General features: G+C 39.2%; 1 protein-coding gene across 33 annotated transcripts in view; it reads right to left on the reverse strand.

Annotated features, from left to right (window-relative positions):
* PTPRD (protein tyrosine phosphatase receptor type D) overlaps positions 1-24,555 on the reverse strand; it is a 397,759-nt gene that overhangs the window by 118,946 nt on the left and 254,258 nt on the right. For 14 of the 33 annotated variants that reach the window (XM_051642262.1, XM_051642261.1, XM_051642257.1 and 11 more), the window contains 6 exons: positions 18,175-18,308; positions 15,172-15,316; positions 11,579-11,884; positions 10,335-10,528; positions 8,384-8,410; positions 6,233-6,350 (listed from right to left, as the gene is read on the reverse strand). In XM_051642262.1, coding sequence (XP_051498222.1) covers positions 6,233-6,350; positions 8,384-8,410; positions 10,335-10,528; positions 11,579-11,884; positions 15,172-15,316; positions 18,175-18,308 — 924 coding nt within the window. The remainder of the gene's footprint in view (positions 1-6,232; positions 6,351-8,383; positions 8,411-10,334; positions 10,529-11,578; positions 11,885-15,171; positions 15,317-18,174; positions 18,309-24,555) is intronic. The other 19 variants (XM_051642281.1, XM_051642280.1, XM_051642274.1 and 16 more) reach the window with 4 other exon arrangements.

The following is a 24,555-nucleotide window of genomic DNA, read 5'->3' on the forward strand; positions in this document are numbered from 1 at the left end:
TCTCTTTCAAAATACTCTGTTTCTGTTACAGTTACTTATTTGATAATGAAGCATATCCATAACTATTTAGAAATTTAGTGTTCTTCATGTTCCTATGCCTGACAGGTCAAAACACAATAATAGTTTTGGGATGAGTAGTGCCATTATAACATAGTTTTCCAAGAAGAGTAATACATTCCATCCATATTCAAAGCCTTCCTATGTGAATATAACTACTGTACTGTGAGCCTTGGTTCCTGTATTTAAACACTTCAATAGATTTTAATACTTCTGTTCTCAGACACACAGCAAATCAGATTCATATTGTCAGAAGTTCTATCTACCATTCTGTAATGAATTAGGAAGAACAAGGGAGGAATGACATGGCTTGAAGAAAAGCCACTTTAATAAGCTCTTTCATAATTTTATCTGTCATAAGTTGTGGTATTGCTTCTAACTTTCCAAATATCCTTCCTTTTAAATGTCTAGGTCATCTACAAGTATTATTCCCAAGAATCATAGAATCATAGAATCATAGAATCATAGGGGTTGGAAGGGAGCTCAAAAGATCATCTAGTCCAACCCCCCTGCCAGAGCAGGGTCACCTAGAGCACATCACACAGGAACGCATCCAGGTGGGTTTTGAATGTCTCCAGAGAAGGAGACTCCACAACCTCTCTGGGCAGCCTGTTCCAGTCCTCTGTCACTCTCACAGTAAAAAAATTTTTTCGAATATTCACCTTGAACCTCCTATGCTCCAATTTGATCCCATTACCCCTTGTCCTGTCACTGGTCAACACTGAGAAAAGCCTAACTCCATCTCCCTTACACTCACCCCTTACATATTTGTAAACATTGATGAGGTCACCCCTCAGTCTCCTTTTCTCCAAACTAAAGAGACCCAGCTCCCTCAGCCTTTCCTCATAAGGGAGATGATTCACTCCCTTAATCATCTTTGTAGCTCTGCACTGGACTCTTTCACGCAGTTCCCTGTCCTTCTTGAACTGAGGGGCCCAGAACTGGACACAATACTCCAGATGCGGCCTCACCAATGCACAACAGAGGGGGAGGAGAACCTCTCTTGACCGACTAACCACACCCTTTCTAATGCACCCCAGGATGCCATTGGCCTTCTTAGCCACAAGGGCACATTGCTGGCTCATGGTCATCCTCCTGTCTATCAGGACCCCCAGATCCCTCTCTCTTACACTGCTCTCCAGCAGGTCAGCCCCCAACCTGTACTGGTACATGGGGTTTCTCTTCCCAAATGCAAAACTCTACACTTGCCCTTGTTGAACTTCATCAGATTTCTCCCCGCCCAACTCTCCAGCCTGTCCAAGTCCCTCTGAATGGCAGCACAGCCCTCCAGTGTGTCAGCCACTCCTCCCAGCTTTGTGTCATCAGCAACCTTGCTGAGAGTACATTCTATACCCTAATCCAGGTCGTTGATGAAGATATTGAACAACACCGGTCCCAGTACCGACCCCTGAGGGACTCCACTAGTCACACACCTCCAACCAGATTCCGCCCCATTGACTACAACTCTCTGCCTCCTTCCTTTCAACCAGTTCTTGATCCACCTCACTACCTGATCACCAAATCCATTCTTGATCAACTTATCTACAAGGATGCTGTGGGAGACAGTGTCAAATGCTTTACTGAAATCAAGATATACCACATCTACCGCTCTACCATCATCCATCCACCTAGTAATTTCCTCATAGAAGGCTATGAGGTTAGTCAAACATGATTTACCCTTGATAAAACCATGCTGACTGCTCCTGATGACCCCCATGTCCTTGATATGCCTAGAGATAGCAACAAGAACAAGGTGTTCCATCACCTTTCCAGGGATGGAGGTGAGGCTGACCGGTCTATAGTTACCCGGGTCCTCCTTCTTGCCCTTCTTGTAGACTGGAGTGACATTTGCTATCCTCCAGTCCTCAGGCACCTCTCCTGTTACCCATGACTTACCGAAGATGATGGAGAGTGGCCTAGCAATGACCTCCGCCAGCTCCCTCAGCACCCTTGGGTGCATTCCATCTGGACCCATCCATTTATGGATGTCCAGATTACTCAACTGATCCCTAACCCAATCCTCATCTACCATGGCAAACTCCTCCTCTATCTTGACTTCTTCTGGGGCTATATGAATCTGGGACTCATGGGGAAATCCTGCAGGAGTGAAGACAGAGGCAAAGAAGGCATTCAGCACCTCTGCCTTCTTTATATCCTCTGTCACCAGGGCTCCCACCTCATTCAACAGTGGGCCAATATTGTCTCGAGTGTTAGTTTTGTTAGCTATGTATTTGAAAAAGCTCTATCTATTATCCTTAACCTGGCTTGCAAGGTTAAGTTCCAAGGAGGCCTTAGCTTCCCTAATTGCTTCCCTACATTCTCTGACAACAGTCCTATATTCCTCCCAAGTGACCAGCCCCTCCTTCCATGATCTGTAGACTTTCTTTTTCCACTTAAGTTTGCCCAGCAGTTCCTTTTTTAACCATGCAGGTCTCCTAGCTCCCTTACTAGATTTCCTAACCATTGGGACGCTCTGATCCTGTGCTTGCAAGAAGTGGTCCCTGAATGTTGACCAGCTATCTTGAGCCCCTTTACCTTCTAGCACCTTGTCCCATGGGATTTCCCTTAACAGTTGATTGAGGAGGCCGAAGTTTGCCCTTCAGAAGTCCAGGGTTCTGGTCCTGCTGGGTATTCTGTTCCTTCCACACAGGATCCTGAACTCCACCATCTCATGATCACTGCAGCCAAGGCTGCCATTGATCACCACTGCTTCAACAAGGCCCTCCTTGTTGGTAAGTACAAGATCCAGCAGGGCTCCTCTTCTAGTCGGCCTGTCCACCATTTGCATTAAGAAGTTGTCATCAATGCACTGGAGGAACCTCCTAGACTGTGAAAGGCTGGCTGTGTAAGTCTTCCAGCAGATATCAGGATAGTTAAAATCTCCCATAAGGACTAGGGACTGTAGTTGTGAGGCTGCTTTCAGCTGCAAGAATTTTTAAAGTTTTTTTCCTACACCTGCTGTATAAAGAATATCTCTCTGATTAGTTCTGACTTTTCATAATTGATTATTACAAGCCTTTATGGAACAAAGAAAAGGCTGTGAAGGCCTTTTTCAGGCTATATTGTTGTCTACATTATAATTATTACTAAAACCAAAGAGACATATGAAAGAGAAGAGTCCACATAGAATAATAACTCCTTCAGCTTTCTAGAGGACCAACAGCTGAAAAATGTCACTAAATGATTTTTGTGACAAATTGCTTTTTTTTTTTTTTCTTGTGGCAGACCTCACATTTGTAAGTATTTTTTAAACTTTGCAGTAACTACACAGAAATAAACAAATTACACTTGCTCCTGATCAGAACAGGGGACTAAGAAGGCTTACTTATCCAATAAAATACTGTGTGATTAAAATGGTAAATAATAAGTAACTTTTTTTTTCTTTTTCTTTTTTTTTTTTTTTAAATAATGCAGAATAATATGATTTTGTGAAGTCTGTGAATTTCCTTCTTGTTACCAGACAACCATTGATAGAGAAATACAGTGTTTTTTCTCTCTCTTTGTTTCCAGATAGCTTTCAATTAACATTTTCTTTTATCATGACCATTTGTGATTATTAGAGTCTTGTGGGAAAAACAGCAGGAGGCCACACCTCAAATACTGTGTCAATTTTTGGGCACATCAATACTGGAAGGACATTGAGGTGCTGGAGCATATCCAAAGAAGGCAACAAAGCTGGTGAAGGGCCTTGAGAACAAGTCTTTTGAGCAGCTTAGGGAACTGAGGCTGTGTAGTTTGAAGAAAAGGAGGCTGAGGGGAGACCTCATCACACTCTACTGCTACCTGAAAGGACGTTGTAAAGAGGTAAGTGTTGGTCTCTTCTCACAACTAACTAGTGATAGAACAAGAGGAAATGGCTTCAAGATGTACTAGGGGAAGTTTAGACTAGACATTAGGAAAAACTTTTTCACTGAAAGGGTTTTCAGACATTGGAACATGCTGCCCAGGGAGATGGTTGAATAACCATCCCTGGATGTGTTTAAAAGTTGCCTAGATGTGGCACTTGGGAATATGGCTTAGTGCTGCATTTGGTAGAGTAAGGTTAATGGCTGGACTAGAGTATCTCTAGTCTTTTCCAACCTAGGTGATTCTATGACTCTATTAGCCACATTCCAGTGACTTCACTAATAACTGCAGTTGCCGTACTGTCACTTACATTTGGCTAATTTTTCCTGTCTAAAAATGTTAATGATGCTTCTATATCACTAACTGGACTCAGCTGAATAGTTACTTATCATCTGAATAAGTTATGAATAGTCAGATTTTCCAGTAAACATTCAGACTTTTATTCTCTTTTCATATTTCTTATAATAAAATCTCATTCATTCCAATACACTGCACTCAACTTAAACCTTTAAAAATGAGACTAGAAAGTCAGGCCCTTTATATACTTTTTTGTAGTATCTGGATAGCACCTTTTTAGAAAAAAAAAAAAAAAAAGGAAACTCTCAAAGAATAGGAGGGTGTATTTCAGACCTACAAGCCTCTGGTATTAATGCACCATTCCTTCATCTGCCTGTTGTATTCTTGTAATAAAAAACAATGAGCTGGAAATTCTTGGTACTGACTATATTTATTGTCTACTTTTTCAAAAACCTGCATATGCGTTTTACTTACAAAAAGAGCTTAACAACAGCAAGCTATAACAGCAAGTGAACTAGCTATTATCCTAGAGACCAGGAGCAAACATTACTTGTTCAAGCAAACAGCAAGAACAGTGTAATATGTATGACATTTACAGGCATGCCTCTGATTCTCAACTGCTTATCAGTCACTTGGGATTTTATGAGACATGGGATTTCTTAGGCTTTCTAAAGTAGAAGGACCAGAAATCTTGGAAGTGTGAAATATGAATGGATAATGAGGACTAAATGCACAGAAGCTTTAAGTTTTGCAAGCAGGTTTGCATAGTCTACGTTTATGTCTATAACCAAATCATAATCTATGTAATTGCTTTTATTTACAATGCGAACTGAACTTTAAAAAGAATAATGGATCAAGTGTCTTTCTTCTTAAATCAAGTTCAAATGCAAGTAAGAAGTATACATTAATTTTTTTCTCAGACGATGAGACTTCACAAAAGAAGCTGGAGGGTAAGTTTTGGCATCAGTCAAGAACAATGTCCATGAAGTACTCTAAAACCTGAAATGAAACTGCATTATGTATAGCCACCAAGACAGATTTTTCCAAGGAAGCTGATGAGATAGGGATATAAAGTTTCTGGTATTAGTACAAGATGTACTTTACAGTCAGTGATTGTTTTAAAAATTGAGTCAATCAGTATAAATGCATTTTTTATGCCTTTTGGACTTCATATATTAGCATAAACTGTACATTGTTATTAAGAGAACTTACATGGATGCTACAAAAGTTTCCCTGTGATTGTAACAGAATACCATTAACGACTACACTACAAAATCCAGAAAATAGACACCTACAGGCTATGAACACCTGCAAGTGAACATGATACTAAGTCTGTTGTGGAAACATTTGGTTAAGCGGTGCTACAGTGAACCAATTAAATTTTAAAATCCTTGTTCCTCAATTAAATGCAATGCTGATGGAATAAGCTGAATTGGTCATGCAGTCAGATACCCACCATCTAATAACACTTGTGATCAAATGCTAACTGAATACAGTGACATGATGTATTTTGCTTCAGTTTATGCCTCCAATTGCAACTGAAGCAATATGGTTTTCAAGGTTTTACACGTTGGATTTTCATTGTGTTTTCTAGCTCTCTGCTTTAATAATCACATTCTCACGGTCACACAAGTAGGTTCTTTCAGTGTTCTTACTGTCAGGCAGCATAATTTCTGCTCTCACATTGATCAAGAAAGTCCTTCACAAGTTTAAAAAATATTTCTACTTTTAACTCTACAAAACACCAATCAGAATAGGAGAGCAAACAGAGAATATGAAGTTATGTACTATATTTTGGCTGCATCCTGAACTGAGCAAGAAACAAAGGGGGACACTGATTCTGTTTTTATACAAATAAATGAAGAGCCTCTGTTTTTATATAAATAAATGAAGGGCCAAATACTGAAACAGAAAACCCTATGTCCTATAAACACTTTTTTTCACAACAGGACACTTCCCAATATTAGGAGTAAAATACTAGAAGGACAAGTAAAATAATTTATTTAGAGATTAATGGGTTGGTGAGTATTACCTGCACCAGTAGTAGATATGAGTTTGGGCTTGCTGCGTGCTCCATCACCTTTTGTTGTATAGGCTGTCACAGTGAAGGAGTACATAGTTTCAGGCTGAAGCCCAGAAATTATCATTTCCTAAGATGAAATAAAACAAGAGCAATTTATTAAAAATAGATTGCTTTCCAGGAATCATTCAGACAACCACTGTATATTACGTGCAGTGACTTTTTTGCTACTGGCAGTGACAGCAAGCATCTGAGAGCAACAACAGACTGTTCTGTATGAAATACTTCATAATGCAAGATGTTTCATTCACTTAATCAATAAAAGACAGCACACTTGTAGATAGCATGCCTCAGGTAATTTAAGACACAAGGCCAAAGGCTTAGTGGTGTGAAAAGTGAATACAGGCTTCTGAAATACCTTGCCTGAAGAATACTACTGATATTGTGAACTACATGGATATTTAGACAAGACAAACTCTGCTTAACTTAGTAATCACTGCTATAGTAATAAAATGCCTAGTAAGAAAAGCGTTGCATCTGTTTCCACACTTTGTAAGTAATAATGGCTTAGCTAAACAAGAAAGCCTTGTCACTTCCATAACAATTTCATTGCAACCTGTGTCATTTTTCATTTTTTTTATTGTGCATCTGTAGATCTCAAAGGAGTTCAGAAACAACTCACCCTTGAGTCTAAAAGGACTACCTAAACCACCATAAATCTGGTCACAGAATAAATCTGATAGCTCTCAGACAAATGACAGCAGCTACAAAACAAGTAGCTCTTCAGCTAGCACAAGTGAATGGGAGCAAGATCAAACTGTGTCAAAGAGTCAAAGAGAATCTTTTTACACATGCGGATGTGCACACACACATATATGCACACAGAAGATGGTGAAGGGTGAGCCACCTGAAATGAACCACATTTATGTCATGCAGTAAGAGCAGTAGTTGGAGTGTAAGCTTTGGTCCTCACCAGATAAATAAATTTTATATGCAAATACAAAAGGACAGTACTTGGAGGCAACTGACTCGCCCAAAACTCCTGACTCATCAGCTTCCAATCTTTAAGCACTGGACTAATCCTTTGCATTTTCACATGCCTGAATGGATTTACACTAAATATCACTGATGCTAGAGAGATGGTATATTTAGTGGTAAATGTGCAATAACATACCCCTCAGATGCAAAAACCATAAAAGTTAATTTAAAAATTATGGGTAAATCTATCCACAGTACATTATTTTTTCAAGATAGTGTATATGAATAGTAGTATGTATACGTATATGAATTAGTACCAATATGATCAAAATTGGGTAAGGTATGGATCAGACTGAGTGGGCAACATAGCTCAATTATTTTTTTTTTTCAAAAAAAAAACTAAAAAAAAATCCTTCTTTAGACTCATTCTGAGAATAGAATAAACCCTAAAGGCCAAAATCAGTATGACAGACTACTCATATTTCATAGGAAACTGCAACTGATGTTAACAGAATACAATTACAAAAGGCAAAAAACCCCCAACTGCCATCTTTTTGAACAGCAATGAAGATACAGCATCAACAAACAGCATTTCATAGTGCATGTAATTTTGTCATTTAAAAGTGTGATCTCGATACAGCAAACACTATTAATTAGGCATAGCAGGGCATTTTGCTTTTCCTGACAGCATACAAAATATATTTATCAAATTACCAAAAAAAGAAAGCAAAACTGACTTTCACTTTCAGCTTCACAAAAAAAGTAAACCTTACAATGAACGCAGAAAAATCTGAGTATTGCTAGGCAACTCTGAACCACTTTTAATTTTATAACACCTTCTTGTAAAGAGGAAACTGTGAGGCAAAGTTAGTGACAGCCATCAAAGAGAAGAAAATACAAAGCAGTTCTGTACATTTTTGGCATCATGCTAAACTCCAGAACAAGGAACCATAACCGCCATTGTCCCTGGGAAAAGAAAAGCCAAAAGAGAAAAAGTGCCATAAAGGAAAAACCTTGGGAGCATGCGTTTGTGCAAATGATTAAAAATGGAAAAAAACCACAACAAACAAGAAAACAAAAACATAAGAGAAGTCAAAAAAGAAAAGGAGGCTACAAGCAAAAAGGAAAAAAAAAAAATCCCAACTCAAACCACACTGCTTTTCTGGCCAGTCAAAAACTACTCACATGTTCAGTAGTATCATCATATTCCCACTGATTGAGAGTAAAGAATGTTGGAAGGAAAAAGAAAAGAAATTAGGAGATTTGTAGCCTGGTTGAAGTAATGCTTTCTTCTTAATTATAAAATAAATAGGAAAATTGTCTGGGAAAATAGTGTACAATTTGAATTAATCATGTAGAATCACTTAGAATTTGGTTAATGAAAACAGGCCAGGCATTTTTAATTTCATTTCTGCTCTCCCTAAAAAACAGCCACTACTCTTTACTTGAAAGAAGAAGTAATGAATCGTCTTGTACCATGTAGTAATATTTTATGATAGATTGTATTAGTAAAAGCTACCAAGGCAGAATTACAGGCTACCTGGTTTATTTAATCATGTTATTAGGCTATATGCTTGTGATTCCTAAATTACTTCAATGCCTTATTTAAATTCATAGCAGGATTTTTTACTCTCAAACTGATCTTTTACTATCAAGTTCTTCATACCTGCTCAAGTCCTGCTCATATGTATCATAAAGTATGATAGGCAGAAAGGAGGGGGCAGGCAGAGAAAGGAGGTGACTCTCTGGAGTGAACCAATGGCGAACAAGCAGGTCAAAGCCAAACTTGACAGAAAAAGAAATATGACTTCTGCCTGTATGATATTTGGGCTGTAGCATCTCATTTAGTTTCCGATTTCTGACCTTCTAGTTTTAAAAATTATTTTTAAACTACTACCACACGCAGGGTAAAAGTGAAAATCTGTGTTAGGAAAAGGAGAACCAAAATGCAGCAGCCTCTTCTTTTCCATCTCCTCTCCCTTTTCCCCTTCCCTTCTCACTTCCCCACCTGCTTCAATCATTCTCTCCACTACATTTAAGCGATAAGAACACTGTGTTTTGCAAAATAGGTAAGTACAGATAGATGGACAGACTAACAGGTAAAACTTCTACAAAGATCTCCAAGAGTAAAGACAATACTTTGAGAATATGGTCAACATCAAAATGTAGGAGTAGGAGACCTGTTTTCAAAACAGGATATTTGCACAGTGGAAATTTATAACTAGGACTGGACGAAGAAAGAGAAGAAGAAAAAAACCTAAAGCATTTATTTGTTCACATGAAATGATTAAGAGTCAATTTTAACTCTTTACTTTATGAAAGGCTGACATTTCTTAGCATTTCCAGTCATTCCAGCCATAACTTGACAGCTAGCAGTGAGCAGTGTTTCCTTGATAATAGTTTCAATGTAGGATGATTTCCCAGTACCAGAATCTTCGGGAATCTTCAGTTTTACAGAACATTAGTGTGTCCCAATCAGTAAAATCCTATTTGTATAAGCTTCTTAAACTTGATGCAATCAGGCTTTTGTTTACATCATGCGTCATAATTTATAAAACAGATGGGAAGTTTTGCCATTTAAGTAACTCCATAACTATTTAAACTAAGGCCCTCATTTTACTGCACAGTTATTGATATGAACAATGTCAAGTATAAATACCTTGGTAACTTCTAAAGTTGCACTAATACATCAGTTGCACTACTGACAGAAATACTGTAGTAATGGGCTAACAGAGGCTTCTAATTATTCTAGGTTCTCCACTGACACAAAGAAGTATCAGGTGGGTGGATCAGGCAGTGCACAGTTTGCCACATGAACGATGATGTGTCTTAGATCTCCCTAAAGTTTTAAAACTTCAAAGCACAGGTATAAGGTGAAGTCTCCAGGCTTAAGGGAGCCAGCAAAACAACACAGCTTAGGATTCAGCTGCACAGCTGTACAGAAAAGGGTGTCTGGGTTTGGCCTATAAGTCTTTAAATAAGTATTCTGAAAAAAAAAGTTTTAAAAATAAACATAAAAAATGTTAGCTGGTAGGCTGAAAAATAGAAAGTAAAAGTAAGGCAATTCTGCATAGCTCTCTGGTACATGAAATGCTTTCACTCTGACCTAGAAAACAACATGAAAAGCCCTAATTACCTGTGCATCAGCCAGCATGACGTCCTTCAGCATTGGCTGACCCTTTGGGTCTCCATTTTCCATCCTCACATAGTGGACCTGGTATCCTCGGATCTGACCATGCTGCTTATTGGGTACAGGCGAGCGCCATGACACTTTAACAGCAGTAGAGTTGACTGCCTCTACCTCGACTTTGCGAGGAGGACCACTAGGAACTGGAACAACATCATTGGACAGAAGAGAATTACAGGCACTTGTCCCACCCATGTCTTTCGCGTTTGTTTTTTGTTTTTTTTTTTTTTTCCTTAAAAAAGGGCAGACTCACTGTTTCCTTTGAAGAATATCAATTGTTCAACAAATGAGGATGCTCAACCAATCTGCTCTACCTTTCAGTGAAAAGATCAAAAACATGACTGATGCAAAAAAATGGAAGAAAAAGGAGTATTAGAGAAATAGAAAAACATGTAAAAATGTACAAAAGCCAAGGAAGATGCTTTGAGATTCAAAGCATTATCGTACAAAGAGATATTTTAATCACTGAAATAAAAATACTACTACTAATAATAAAAACACAAAATATTTTCTAAAAAAGTTTTCCTTATTTTTGTTTGCTATGTTGTTTCTTTTTTTTTTTTTTTCTTTCTTTTGAGTAGTATAAAAAGTAGATTGATAATAGCGTTGTCTTCTGTCACTTTCAAGCATGGAAGAAAAGAAAATGTGTGAAGCATCAGTTTTCCAAGATCAAAAACAAAACTCAAAAAATCCAACAAAAACAAACAACAACAACAAAATCTCAAAAACACCCAAATATAAAAGCACAACAAGCAGTTAGAAAAAAGAAAAACAAACCCAAAAAAGCCCCCAAAAAACCCACCAAAAAGACCCTTAAAAAAAATTCATAGACATAAGTGTTTAAAAATAACAATGACTGCAAAAACAAAGAAAAGGCATAAATATTTTCCCCTGAGAGTTATTTTTATGTTAAAGGAGGAGCAAGAAGGATATGTGTGGGCTCAATCAGGCAGCAGATTCATATCACTCACAAAAATGTACTTTCTCTTAAAAAAAATACCAAAATACCGAAAAAATACCAAATATAAAAGCAGCGTAGAAAGGACAAGTCTTTGATTAAAAAACTCAAAGGGCGAGAGTATCTCTGATTTGGGAAAAAAAGGAGAAGAAAAAAATACTGTTAGGCTATACAAAAGACAGCAGATCGACAGAGAGTCATAGAGGCGTAAACTGATGTAGTGGAGGCAACATACCATCTTCATCTGTCCGAATCAATACTGCTAAGCTCTCTGGGCCAGGTCCAACATCAGTGTGGGCAGTCACAGAGATCCGGTACTCAGTCCATTTTTCCAGCTGTTCCAAAAGGTATTGGCTACTGTCCGAGGAAATTCCCAAAATTTCATGGGGCTTGACATCTTCTCCATCAATCCCAATATACTTGATGGAGTATTCAGTGATAATGCCATTCTGTTTTTCCACCGGTGGAGGTTTCCAACTTACCAAAATGCTAGTGGAGCTGGGGCTTGTGCAACTAATGTCTTGAGGAGGAGCTGATGGCTCTAATTTCAGTAGTGGGTTAAAGGAGGATTTGAGTGAAAGGATAGGAGTGATTGAAAAAATGAACAAAAGAAAAAATAAATATAAAGACAACCAAATGAAAATAAAAAATATTTTAAAAGTAGAAACTTAAAAAAATCAAAATGTCAGATAATCATATGCACCTTGGCTTATTAATATGAGGAAACTGAAAATGAATAGACCAACTAAAGGGTGATAAAGGATGTAGGGGAAATACATGAAAATGAAACCTCAAAATAATATTACCTACCTGTAATTAAAATTCTTCTTGAAATAAAACAAAAACTTGACACTTCTATGACTACTGATCTACCTTTATAATAATTGCAATTAGTGCAAGTTATAGTATTTTAAATAACTTATAAATTACTTGCTTATATATTTGGGCATATCCCCTTCAAGTTGGTTTATTTTCTTTGAGAAAAAATCTCTATTAACAGAACTCGTAAAAACTTGCAATAATTGCTAGAAATTGCTCCATAAATTGCCATTTTTGTAGCCTCCCCACTCTCATAAACAAATTATTTTTTAAGGCTTTTATCACTGAGTCTGCCTGGCATAAGTCAACCACAATTATATTTAAATGGAAAGCATTTACTGAAACTTGTATTGTAATTAGGAGCATGCAGTCAGTAGCAGACGAAGAAAGTCTTAGTTGAAGGTTTACCTACCAGGTAAAAGTGTCAGGCTTGTTGATTCTGACTGTAACTTGTACTTACCCTAGATCAGCTGTCAGTTTTATTTTTTTAACTCCTCTTGGAGACACCTTTGCTAGCAAAGAATTAAATCCTACCAGTAACGTAGGTAACTTCTATAGAAAGAAAAACACACCAAAAAACTACCCCCAAACACTGTGTCAAGAAAGCAAATATTTGTTTTACAAAGAGAGTTCACAAACTCAGCACACTGAAATGGTGAGAGATGTTGATTTTGTCTCATCTTTTGTCACCAGCAACAATCTTCCAGAGCAAAAGTGCTCACCTTTACTAATTTGTACTCAAAGGAGTCTGTTAGCATATTTACCTTTTCTGGGCCCCAGAAGTAAGCATGTATGTCACTCCATTGCCTTCAGTAAGGCAATTCAAGTACTGAAAGTTAGGTATATATGTATGGGCTTAAATGCACTTTACTTTAGCAAAGTCTACGCTTACTAACTGAGATAATTCAAAGTACTAAAAGGAAGCCATAGTTAAAATTCACTGGCAGCAGTAGTGGATGCAGACTGCTTTCCTACTTCTGCCTTCTCTTTTGTAAGGAAAACATTAAGTAAGGAAACATGGGGTTTTTTTGGTGGTTTTTGTTTTGTTTTGGTTTTGGTTTTTTTGGTTTTCCCCCCCCCCCCTTCTATTTTATTCCCATTTTCTTAAGAGATAAAGAAAACAAATGGATTTCTGCCACTTTATGCTAAGCATATAAAACAAAATTAAAGCAACAGAGAAGACCTAGGACCAGCTGTGACCTCTTGCATTTACACGTGTATCTTTTGGTTTCCTACTGCTCTTCTACAGGGATCATTGGCTTTTTATGCAGTATGGTACATTGTTCTTCTGAAGGGAAAACATGATGTAATGTACAAGCATTTCAACTAGAAGAGGGGGATGGGGGAAGAGATGAGAATTGTCACATTTGTTTTGGCTTTTTTTCAGTAATCAAGTACATTAACGTGTTGGTTCCCTTCTACCATTGAGTTGTGCAGGAAGCATAATACAAATAAAATGTGCCCTAAGGATCTTACATGTAAAGATACAAATCCCTGTAGCACCTTTCTCTTAAACCAAATTGAAAGGCAATAGCATATTCTAGTGAATATCGCTAATAATCACATAGAATTTTATTCATTTTTAATTCATTAAGCCCTGAAGATGCAAAATATTGCACTTACATAACTAATGATACCTGTAGGCTTCTTGTGTAGCCAGTTTTATTAATGAATATATTTTTTTCTTAAAATAAGCAGTTTCGTCAAAGATACTGCAAACTTTTCAGCAAATACCTGGGGTCTGCCCACTGAAAAAAATTGGATTATCCTAATATGTGAAGAAATAAAGCTGAAAAAGCATAACATATTCCTGTATCTAAGAATGGAAAAATGACAATTTGCCTATATATGGAACATATAACATTGGCCCCTTTATGTTTATTTTGTATGCACAGTCTAATCAGTCTTCAACAAATAAAAAAGAATGGGCATTCTAAATAGCTGAAATGGCTCCAGAATAAATAAATATACTTTTCTTCATTAAAATATTGATTCTGGATTACTAAAATTGAAAGGTGCCTTGCCACTGTCTCTAAAATTAGCCTTGTGTTATACAATTGTCTTTCATGCTGATCACACATGCATCAGAAATGCCTGACAAAAACATTTCGTTTTGGTTAGAAGTCTGCAGCACTGTCTGTATCTCCAGTCACACTACTTACTATTAACAAATAATACTAAGAATGATGGAGTAATCACATCTGTCAATTAAAAAGCCTCATGTCAATTGAGAATCAAATAGATAAAAATAGAATTTCACTAAGTTTTAAAACAATACAGTGTAATGCAAACTATCAGGAAAGAATAACTTATCAGGCAAGGGTAGCACATATTTTTCTATCCCTGACACACTTTTGTACTTAATTTACAGACAAATGTGATGAATGTCACAACATTGTTTTGATAAGCATCAAGTGAGAAAACAGTATTTCTACCAGTTTAAAAAAAATGACTGAACACTAAGCCTAGAATTAAAAACCAAACCAAACCCCTAACTTAAAATCTGAAGTATTAGCTAGTATAGAAGAATAGTTAAGAGGAAATTTTTTGTACAGTCTGAAATATTCAACATGATACACTCTACAAACTTTTTGTACTTCAATGAGAGGATGCAGGACCAACGTAGTGTTACAGGAAATCTGCAGACCGGGCAGGTGGAATTCTATGGGTGAAGGACTGTTATTAATGTGTACATGTTGCATGATAAAACATTTTATCCTATTGTAACATAAAATAAAATATCCTTATGTCATTATAATGTTGACTCCTTATACAATGGTTTATATAGTTTTTCTCTGAAGCTATGTAAAACCCCCTCATATATAAAATTGATCACAGTACAACTACAAAAATACACATTTTAAGCATTATTTTTGTGTAATAAGCACACAAAAGGTGTATTTTTCTCATTTTGAATTTTTTTTTGTTGCTGCCTCTTTGGAATACTGAGTTTAATCACTTTGAGAGATATAAGACAACAGAATAAAGTTGGTAAGGAAAGACACCTACTTGACTGCATGGTTCTCGCTGAGATTTCTGCTGTTGAAGCACCCAGGCCTTGTGGAGAACGGGCAGCTAAACGGAGTAAGTACAAGCTGTTTGGCTTTAAGCCTTGCAGGCGATAAGATGTAGTAGGTTCAGTGGAAACACGTTGCTAAAGGTGGGGAGTAAGGGTATGTCTCGATTAATATTCAGAGTCTCTGAATTCTGTATGTTACTTACAAAAGAAATGCTTTTATACTCTGCTAATAGCCACATTGAGAAAAGTTTAAGTTCAAGAAAATAAATCAGAATGAAACAAAGCTAAACCAAACAAAAAAATGAATACATTACTTTTGACAAACACAGTTTAAGGAACAATATTTTTAAAGCTGACAGCTTAATGGCTGAAACTCAGAACCAGAAGTACTGTTTGACTGTTTGAGGAAGTAATAGCTACATACAAAGTATAAACTGTTTTTCAATAACATATGAAAAAAGACTTAACTATAGTTAACCTCTTATGACAGTGAACTACAGGGTTTTATAATGTAAGTAATTTTGAGTTTAACCTTTTAGTTAAGTTTGTGTTCAAATTACTAAGAAGCAAAATTCTTCCAACTGGTATCAGGGGCCTGCATCCTATTTGGAAGTGAAATACAGATCTGTCCCCATTCCACAAAATAAAATTATATATTCACAGTATATTTGGGAAGCCACCACAAATATAAGTTCAGTTGAAGCATCAGCAATGAGTTGATGATGCAGGAGAAATCAATAAGCCTGACACTCTCCTGCTGCATTCTGAGACTGCTAGCTTATTTTTTTTTGTTTGGGACACCTGGTAACCTCACATGGTTTCCATATTAGCAGAATAGTTTGTTCTAAAGTCCATGGCACTAACATTACAAAGGCTCTCAAACAGAGAATTCCTTAAGAAATACTCATGGAAGCATTTAATCATTTTGGTTGGAAGAGACCTTTAAGGTCAACAAGTCCAACCATTTACCTAGCACTTCCAAATCCACCAATTAGCTGTACTCCTATGGACCACATCTAGAAGTCTTTTTAATACCTCCAGGAATGGTAACTCAACCACTTCCCTGAACAGACTATTCCAGTGCCTGACAACCCCTTCAGTGAATTTTTTTTTTCCTTATATCCAATCTAAACGTTCCCTGGCATAACTTGAGGTCTTTCTCTCTCATCTTCTCTCTTGCTACTTGGGAGAAGAGACTGACCCCCACTTCTCTACAACCCCCTTTCAGGTAGTTGTGGAGAGGGATAAGGTCTCCCCTCAGCCTCCTCTTCTCCAGACTAAATAACCCCAGTTCCCTCAGACACATCTTCTCTGACCCTTCACCAGCTTTGTTACCCTTCTCTGGACTCGCTCCAGCACTTCAACGTCCTTCTTATAGTGAGGTGTGGTCTCACCAGCAGACAGGAGGACAATCACTGCCCAGGTCCTGCTGACCATGCTATTCTTGATACAAGCCAGGATGATGTTGGCCTTTTTGGCCACCTGGGCACACTGCTGGCTCATATTCAGCTGGCTACTGAAAAACACACCCAGGTACTTCTCTGCAGGGCAGCTTTCTCGCCACACTCCATAGTAACATAGAATGGTTTTGGTTGGAAGGGACCTTGAAGTTCATCTAGTTCCAACACCCCTGCACAGGAAGGGGCACGTTCCACTAGACCATCTTGCTCAAAGCTCCATCCAAACTGGCCTTGAACACTTCTAGGGACAGGGCTTCCACAACTTCCCTGGGCAATCTGTTCCAGTGTCTCACTACCCTCACAGTGAAGAACTTCTTTCCTAATGTCTAACCTAAATCTACCCTCTTCCAGTTTCAAGATCTTATGTCTTGTCCTATCACTGCATGCCCTTGTAACAAGTTTCTCCCCGCTTTTCCTGTAGGACCCCCTCAGATACTGGAAGGCCACTATAAGATCTTCCCACAGCCTTCTTCAGGCTGAACAAACCCAACCTTCTCAGCCTGTCTTCTTAGGAGAGGTGCTCCAGATCTCTGATCATCTTTGCAGCCCTCCTCTGGACTCGCTCCAACATCTCCATGTCCTCCTTATGTTAGGGACTCTAGAATTGGGCACACTTCTTCAGGTGGGGTCTTGTGAGAGCAGAGCAGAGGGGGAGAACTAGGTCCCTTGACCTGCTGGCTACACTTCTTTTGATGCAGTCCAGGATACAGTTGGCTTTCTGGCCTGCAGATTCGAATTACCAGTTCATGTTGAGTTTCTTGTCAACCATCACCCCCAAGTCCTTCATCTTAGAGCTGTTCTCAATCCATTCTCTGCTCACCCTGTCCTTGGAATTGCCCTGACCCAGGGACAGGACCTTGTACTTGGCGTTGTTGAGCCTTACACCACTGGCCTCAGCCTGCTGGTCTGGCTTGTCGAGATTCCTCTGCAGAGCCTTCCTACCCTTAAGTTGATCAACTCTCCCACCCAACTTGTTTTCCTCTGCAAACATACTTAGGGTGCACTTGACCACCTTGTCCAGATCATGGTACAGAAAATGTCCATAGAAAGTTTTTATCTTTAGAAAAAAAACATATTTTGTTCTCAAATATTACTGAAAGATTAGAGAAGCTTGAAAAATCTCTTACATGGTGGCAAAGAGAATAAAATTCTCTCAGGCTGATAATAAACTTCAAAGTCCAAAAGTGCAAAAAGTCACAGTGGGTCCATAACATGGCCCCAAACTCTTCCGCTTCCAAGACTTTGTAGAGGAACAGGCTTGGAAATACATCATCAGTGTCTGAAACTGGATGCAACTTTTGCAGATGACTCTTTAAACAACAGCAAAATTCCACTGGCTGGTAACCACTGACATTTTCTGCTGTTTACACACTCTCAACCTGTAGTTAGGCTGACTGCCCTGTTTAACAAACTGTTAGATATCAAGACATTGGTACTAAAGCAAGTTAGCCATCCATAAGTTCTAAACCACTGTAGCATTTTATGTCTAACTTATTCAAGAGTATTTAAAAATTGTGCAGTCTTTTCACTTACCTCCTCCCCATGCTCCCCATCTTTGTAAATCAGTTCATAGCTGGAAATGGTATCAGAGCGTGGAGGTGTCCAGGAAAGTAATATGCTTGTTTCAGACTCAGGTTCTGCTTTGAAGTTCAGTGGCTGACCAGGTACTAAAGAAAAAGTTAAGCAGTGTTGTCAATTGTTTATTTGGCTAGTTCAACACTTATGTTTCAAATCTTTTAAACTATTATCTGAATATTTTCACAGTATTACTTCTATTGAACTTACTGAACTTAAACAAATTGACTAACTGTACTACGAGATAAATTAATTTTTATGAGCTCAATATAAGAATAATTTATATTTAATTTACCCATTACAAATTATCAATATTTCAGATGAATGCTTTGCAAGCTAAATAATGCACACATAACTGAAATGCAATTGAACAGATGCCTGTTGATGAATACCAGCAATAACCTATGTGTGAAATGGCATATATTTATATGCACATATGTGTGTGTGCATGGGGAAATGTCAGTATTACATAAGACAGTCTGGAATAGTCAAGCAGAAAGTGTTAAAAAACATTGCACATATTTCCAAATATGAAAATGGCTTGCTCAGCTCATAAATAACTAAAATACTAAACACATACTGCTCCTTAAGAAGACAAAAGATATTGAATGTTTCTGTGACCTGAAGAAGTTGTAACCTATTGAAGAGTTCTTCAGTAATGTTCTCACTAAGTGATATATTTCTACCCTTTTAATGACTAGCATTTTTACCAATATAAATACATTTCTAGTGATAACACTTTCTAATTGCAAGAACTGAAAATGCAACTTTGATTCCAGTAGTAAAGAACATATTCCATCATTATCTCTTGTGTAATGGCCACAGAAATTATCCACACTAAATGTTACCCTTATTCAGTTCTGAAAATTTATGGCAAATAATGAGGTTGACTGGGAAAAGACAGCAAAATGAGTCACAGAATCACAGAGTGGTAGAGGTTGGAAAGCACCTGGAAAGATTACCTAGAACAACCTCCCTGCCAGAGCAGGATCTCCTAGAGCAGGTTTCACAGGAGCATTTTTAATGTTTCCAGAGACGGAGACTGCACAACCTCTCTGGGCAGCCTGTTCCAGTGCTCCATCGCCCTAAGAGCGAAAAAGGTGTTCCTCATATTTTAGTGGAACCTTCCATGCTCCAGCTTGCACCCGTTGCCTGTTGTTCTATCCCTGGACATCACACAGAAGAGTCTGGCTCTGTCCTCCTAACTCTCACCCTTTACATATTTGTAAACATTAATGAGGCTGCCCCTCGGTCTCCTCTTCTCCAAGACAAAGAGATGCAGCTCCCTCAGCCTTTCCTCATTAGGGAGATGTTCCACCCCCTTAATAATCTTTGTGGCTCTGCACTGGACTCTTTCAAGCAGTTCCCTGTCCTTCTTGAACTGAGGGGCCCAGAACTGGACACAATATTCCAGATGCAGTCTCACCAAGAAAGAATAGAGGGGGAGGAGAACCTCCCTTGACCTGCTAATCACATCCTTTCTAATGCATCCCAGGATGCCATTGGCCTTCTTGGCCACAAGAAGCCAGCACATTCCTGGCTCATGGTCATCTTTTGGTCTAGCAAGACCCCCAGGCCCCTTTCCTCTTCGCTGCTCTCCAGCAGGTCAGCCTCCAATCTGTACTGGCCCATGGGGTTGTTCTTCCCCAGATGCAAGACTCTACACTTTCCTACCTTATTTCCTTCCTTTTTTGTCATCTGAAAAATATCCTGCACCATACCTTAGCTCCAAATTATTCTCCTCCCACCTGTTTCCTTGAATCACTTTTGAGTTTCCAGCTGCATGCTCTCAACCCCTTCCTTTTGGAAGTCCATTTCAATGAAATGCTTCATTAGGAGACCAGTACTGTGAAGTTTCAGAGACACAAGTTTCCCTGTTCATGCATTCATCCAAAAAATTTGAAATGTCCGGCAAAGTAGCTAGCTTGCTACAACACAGAACTGTATTCCCTTGTTACAGACTCCCTTCCACTGAATTTTGAATCTTCTTTTACAAGAAGAACTCCTGAAACTTTATCTCATTTTCCTTAATCTAAGACTCCATTTATGTGCCCTGCAAGTCAGATACTTGATCTTCTCATTACTGTTATTTGCCACATGTTCAAAGGATTATCGATTTATAACTGTAATAATCCTTAGTCTTCAAACCATTGCAAATCTTTCGTTAAAATTAACAATATGTATTATATTGTAAGTTCTTTAAAGAAGCATATGTTTACAGCTACACATTCATTTTTCAGGATACTTTTTCTCTCTCTCTTTCTCCAATAATCAACTACCCAATTGACATTGTGTAGCTCTCACTCTACCCTCTACTTAACCTCAGAATAAAACAGTGAATTTCTTAATTCCTTCATTAACTATCCTATCTTTGCCCATCAAAGAGGAGCCTAGGGGTGAAGAGCCCAAGACGGAGACGAAATTGATAGCCCAGTTCAAGTGCATCTACACCAATGCATGTAGCATGGGCAACAAACAGGATGAGCTGGAAGCCGTTGTGCAGCAGGATATCTGTGATGTAGCTACCATCATGGAAACATGTTGAGATGACTTTCATGATTGGAATGCTGCAGCGAGTGGATAAAAGCTTTTCAGAAGGGATATAGGAGAGGTGGTGGCTCTATACGTTAGGGAGTGTTTTGATTTTATAGCTTGATTACAGTGATGGCAAAGTTGAATGTTTATGGGTAAGGATAAAGGGGAAGGTGAATAAAGACGATATTGTGCTGTGAGTCTGTTATAGACCACCCAACCAGGACAAGGAGGCAAGTATTCTAAAAGTGTCTGGCTGAAGTCTCACAACTGCCAGCCCTTGTTCTGGTGGGGGACTTCAACCTACCAGATGTCTGCTGGAAATAAAACAGCAAAGAGCAGGCAGGCTAGGAGGTTCCTTGAGTGTATGGAAGATAACTTCCTAACACAGCTGGAAAGTGAGTATACCAGGGGAGGTGCCTTGCTAGACTTCCTGTTCACAAAGAGAGAAGGACTAGTGGGAGATGTGGTGGTCAGAGGCCATCTTGGGCATAGCAATCACAAAATGGTGAAATTCTCAGTTATTAGTGCTGTAAGGAGGGGAGTTAGCTAAACCTCCACCTTGGACTACAGAGGATGGACTTTAGCCTGTTTAGGACACTGGTTGAGACAGTCCCTTGGGAGACAGTCCTGAAGGGCAAAAGAGTCCAGGAAGGCTGGATGTTCTTCAAGAAGGAATTCTTAAAGGCCCAGAAACAGGCTGTCCCCATGTGTCATGAGATCAAAGGGCAGGAAAGATGGCCAGTCTGGTTGAACAGGGAGCTTTTTGCTGGAAATTAGGAAAAAAAGAAAGTTTACCACCTTTGGAAGAAGGAACAGGCAACTCAACAGGAGTACTGAGATCTTATTAGGTCATACAGAGACAAAGTTAGGAAGGCAAAAGCCCAGCTGGAGCTCAACTTGGCCACTGACATAAGCGGAAAAAAAAAAAAAAAAAAAATTATAAATGCATCAACAATAAAAAACGAGCCAGGGAGAATCTCCATCCCTTACTGGATATGAGGGAAACATTGCAACCAAAGAAGAGCAGAAGGCTGAGATACTTAATGCCTTCTTTGTCTCTGTCCTTAATAGTCAGACCAGCTATCCCCAGGGTGCTCATCATCCTGAGCTGGAAGATAGGGACGGTGTGCAGAACAAATCCCCTCCATAATCCAGGAAGAAGTAGTTAATGATCTGATTCTGCACCTGGACACTCACATGTCTATAGGGCTGGATGGGATCCTCCCTAGAGTACTGAGGGAGCTGGAAGAGGAGCTTGCTAAACCTCTATCATTTATCAACAATCCTGGTCAACAGGGGGGGGTCCCAGAAGACTGGAGGCTGGCTAATGTGACAGCCATCTACAAGAAGGGACAAAAGGAGGATCCAGGTAACTACAGGCCTGTCCAGGAAAGATTGTGGAGAGGCTCATCTTGAGCAAGCTGAAATGACAAGTGGAGGGCAGGCAGGGGATCAGAGCCAACCAGCATGGGCTTCTCAAAAGGAGGTCTTGCTTGACCAACCTGATCTCTTTCTATGACCACCTGACCTGTCTTTTGGATGAGGGGAAGGCTGTGGACATTGTCCACCTGGACTTCTGTAAGACCTCTGACACCATCTCCCAAAGCCTTCTCTGGGAGGAGCTGGTGAATCATGGCATAGATAGGTGTACACTTCACTGGGTAAAAAACTGGCTGGATGGCCATGCCCAGACAATTGTGCTAAATTGAGTCAAATTCATCTGGAGGCCAGTCACCAGTCGTGTACCTCAGTGCTCAGTTTTGGAGCCAGTCTTATTCAATTTCTTTACCAATGATCTGGATGCGGGGATTGGGTGCACCCTCAGTAAGACTGCAGATGCAATCAAATTCAGTGGGAGTGTAGATCTGCTCGAGGGTAGGAAGCCTCTACTGAGAGACCTAGACAGGCTGGATCAATGGGCTAAGGCCAACTGTATGAGGTTTAGTAAGGCCAAGTGCCAGGTGCTGCAGTTCAGTCACAACAACCTCATGCAACGCCACTGGCTTTGGGAAGAGCAGCTGGAAAGCTACCCAGCAGAATAGGACCTGGGAGTGTCTGTTGGTAGGTGGCTGAACATCAGCCAGCTGTGTGCCCAGATGGCCAAGAAGGCTAACAGCATGCTGGCCTACATGAGGAACGGTGTGGCCAGCAAGACTAGGGTAGCGATCGTGCCCCTGTACTTGGCATTGGTGAGGCCACACCTCAAGTACTGTGTCCAGTTCTGGGCCCCTCACTATACAAAGGACATTGACGTGCTGGCGCATGCCCAGAGGAGACCTACCAAGTTGTGAAGGGTCTAGAGAACAAGTCATATGAGGAGCAGCTGAGGTAACTGGGGTTGTTTAGTCTGAAGAAGCAGAGGCTGGGGGGAGATCTGATCATCCTCTACCACTGCCTGAAAGGAGGTTGTAGGGAGGTGGGTGTCGGCCTCTTCTCCCAGGTAAACAATGACAGGACCAGAGGAAATAGCCTGAAGCCACAGCAGAGGAGATTTAGATAGGACATTAGAAAGAATTTCTGTACTGAAAGAGGGGTCAGGCACTGGAACAGCCTGCCCAGGGATGTGGTTGAGTCAACATCCTTGAAGGTATTCAAGAAACCTGTAGGTGTGGCACTTCAGGGCATGGTCTGAGGTTGTAGCTGTGTATTTTTGTGGGCGTTTTCTGGTGGAGTCTGTGTAGTTGTTTCTTTTTGTTTGGGTTTTTTGAGTGTGTTGATGGTTGGACTGGGGTGATATCAGAGGTCCTTTCCAACCATGAAGATCCTGTGATTCTGCGTCCTGGGCAGCTAAATGGAGATAAACAGAGATTTTGTTTTCTAATAAAGAAGCAAAGAAAAAGGACAAGAGGTGTCACACTAAAGCTTATACTGGTATTCCTTTATTCTAAAATTTGATGCTAGTAAGTCAATTCACCTAAATAATATATTGGATCTGACTCCATTGTCAGCAGAATCAAGTCTTTTGACCTAAAATGAAGAACAAGGACTTTCTTAGGTGAAGATTTCAGATCTGATCTTTCCCTATTTAAATGGTTCCATGCTAGAGCTGTTTTCTGATTACCTGATTTCTTAAAATGGTGTCTTTTTACACTAAAGAAAACACTGCTGAAAACAACTGGGCAATAGATCATGGCTGTTCCTTAAAATCTTCAAGCAGAATACTGAAACAGGACACTGAACATAAAGTTGTTTGGTTTTTTTTATTAATGTTTCCTTCTCTTCCCCTCAAACTAAATGTTCGTATTGAAGATTTTAATTAGAAACCTAATTTGAACTATCAGCATAGTTTTGGCTGATCTGTGAAGCGAGAAGCCACTCACAAAGTCATTTCAAAATGACAATTCTGCAGTACTAAGGAAGCAAAGATTCTTGCCAACAGGATTTTTTAAAACAAATTACTAATTTTTTACGATCTCCAAAGATCAGAATACACATAAGGGAGGAAAACTCTGAAGGAAACCAAACTAGGTTTCCTAGGAAGGAAACCAAACTGTAGGTCACAGCTGTCAACCAGATTTTGTTGTACGTATAATCTAATCTTCCCAAAATAAAAATCAATCAACATGTTCTCACTGTCCCACTTCTATTTCTGCTCTTTTACATATGTTTCCATCAAGTTCATTTTCACTGTTTTTAAATGGTAATTCATATTATACTATATTTTAATGAGTTTTAGGTGGAGAGTGACTTAAACCACAACAATCATATTCAGATTTACATTACAGCAAATCTGGAAGGGGAGGGCAAGGAGGGCATTTTATTCTGTAGTGTTCACTGAAGAGAAAATGCTGGACAGAAATATGG

The sequence above is a fragment of the Apus apus genome, chromosome Z, assembly GCF_020740795.1.
Source record: "Apus apus isolate bApuApu2 chromosome Z, bApuApu2.pri.cur, whole genome shotgun sequence".
Lineage (NCBI taxonomy): Eukaryota > Metazoa > Chordata > Aves > Apodiformes > Apodidae > Apus > Apus apus.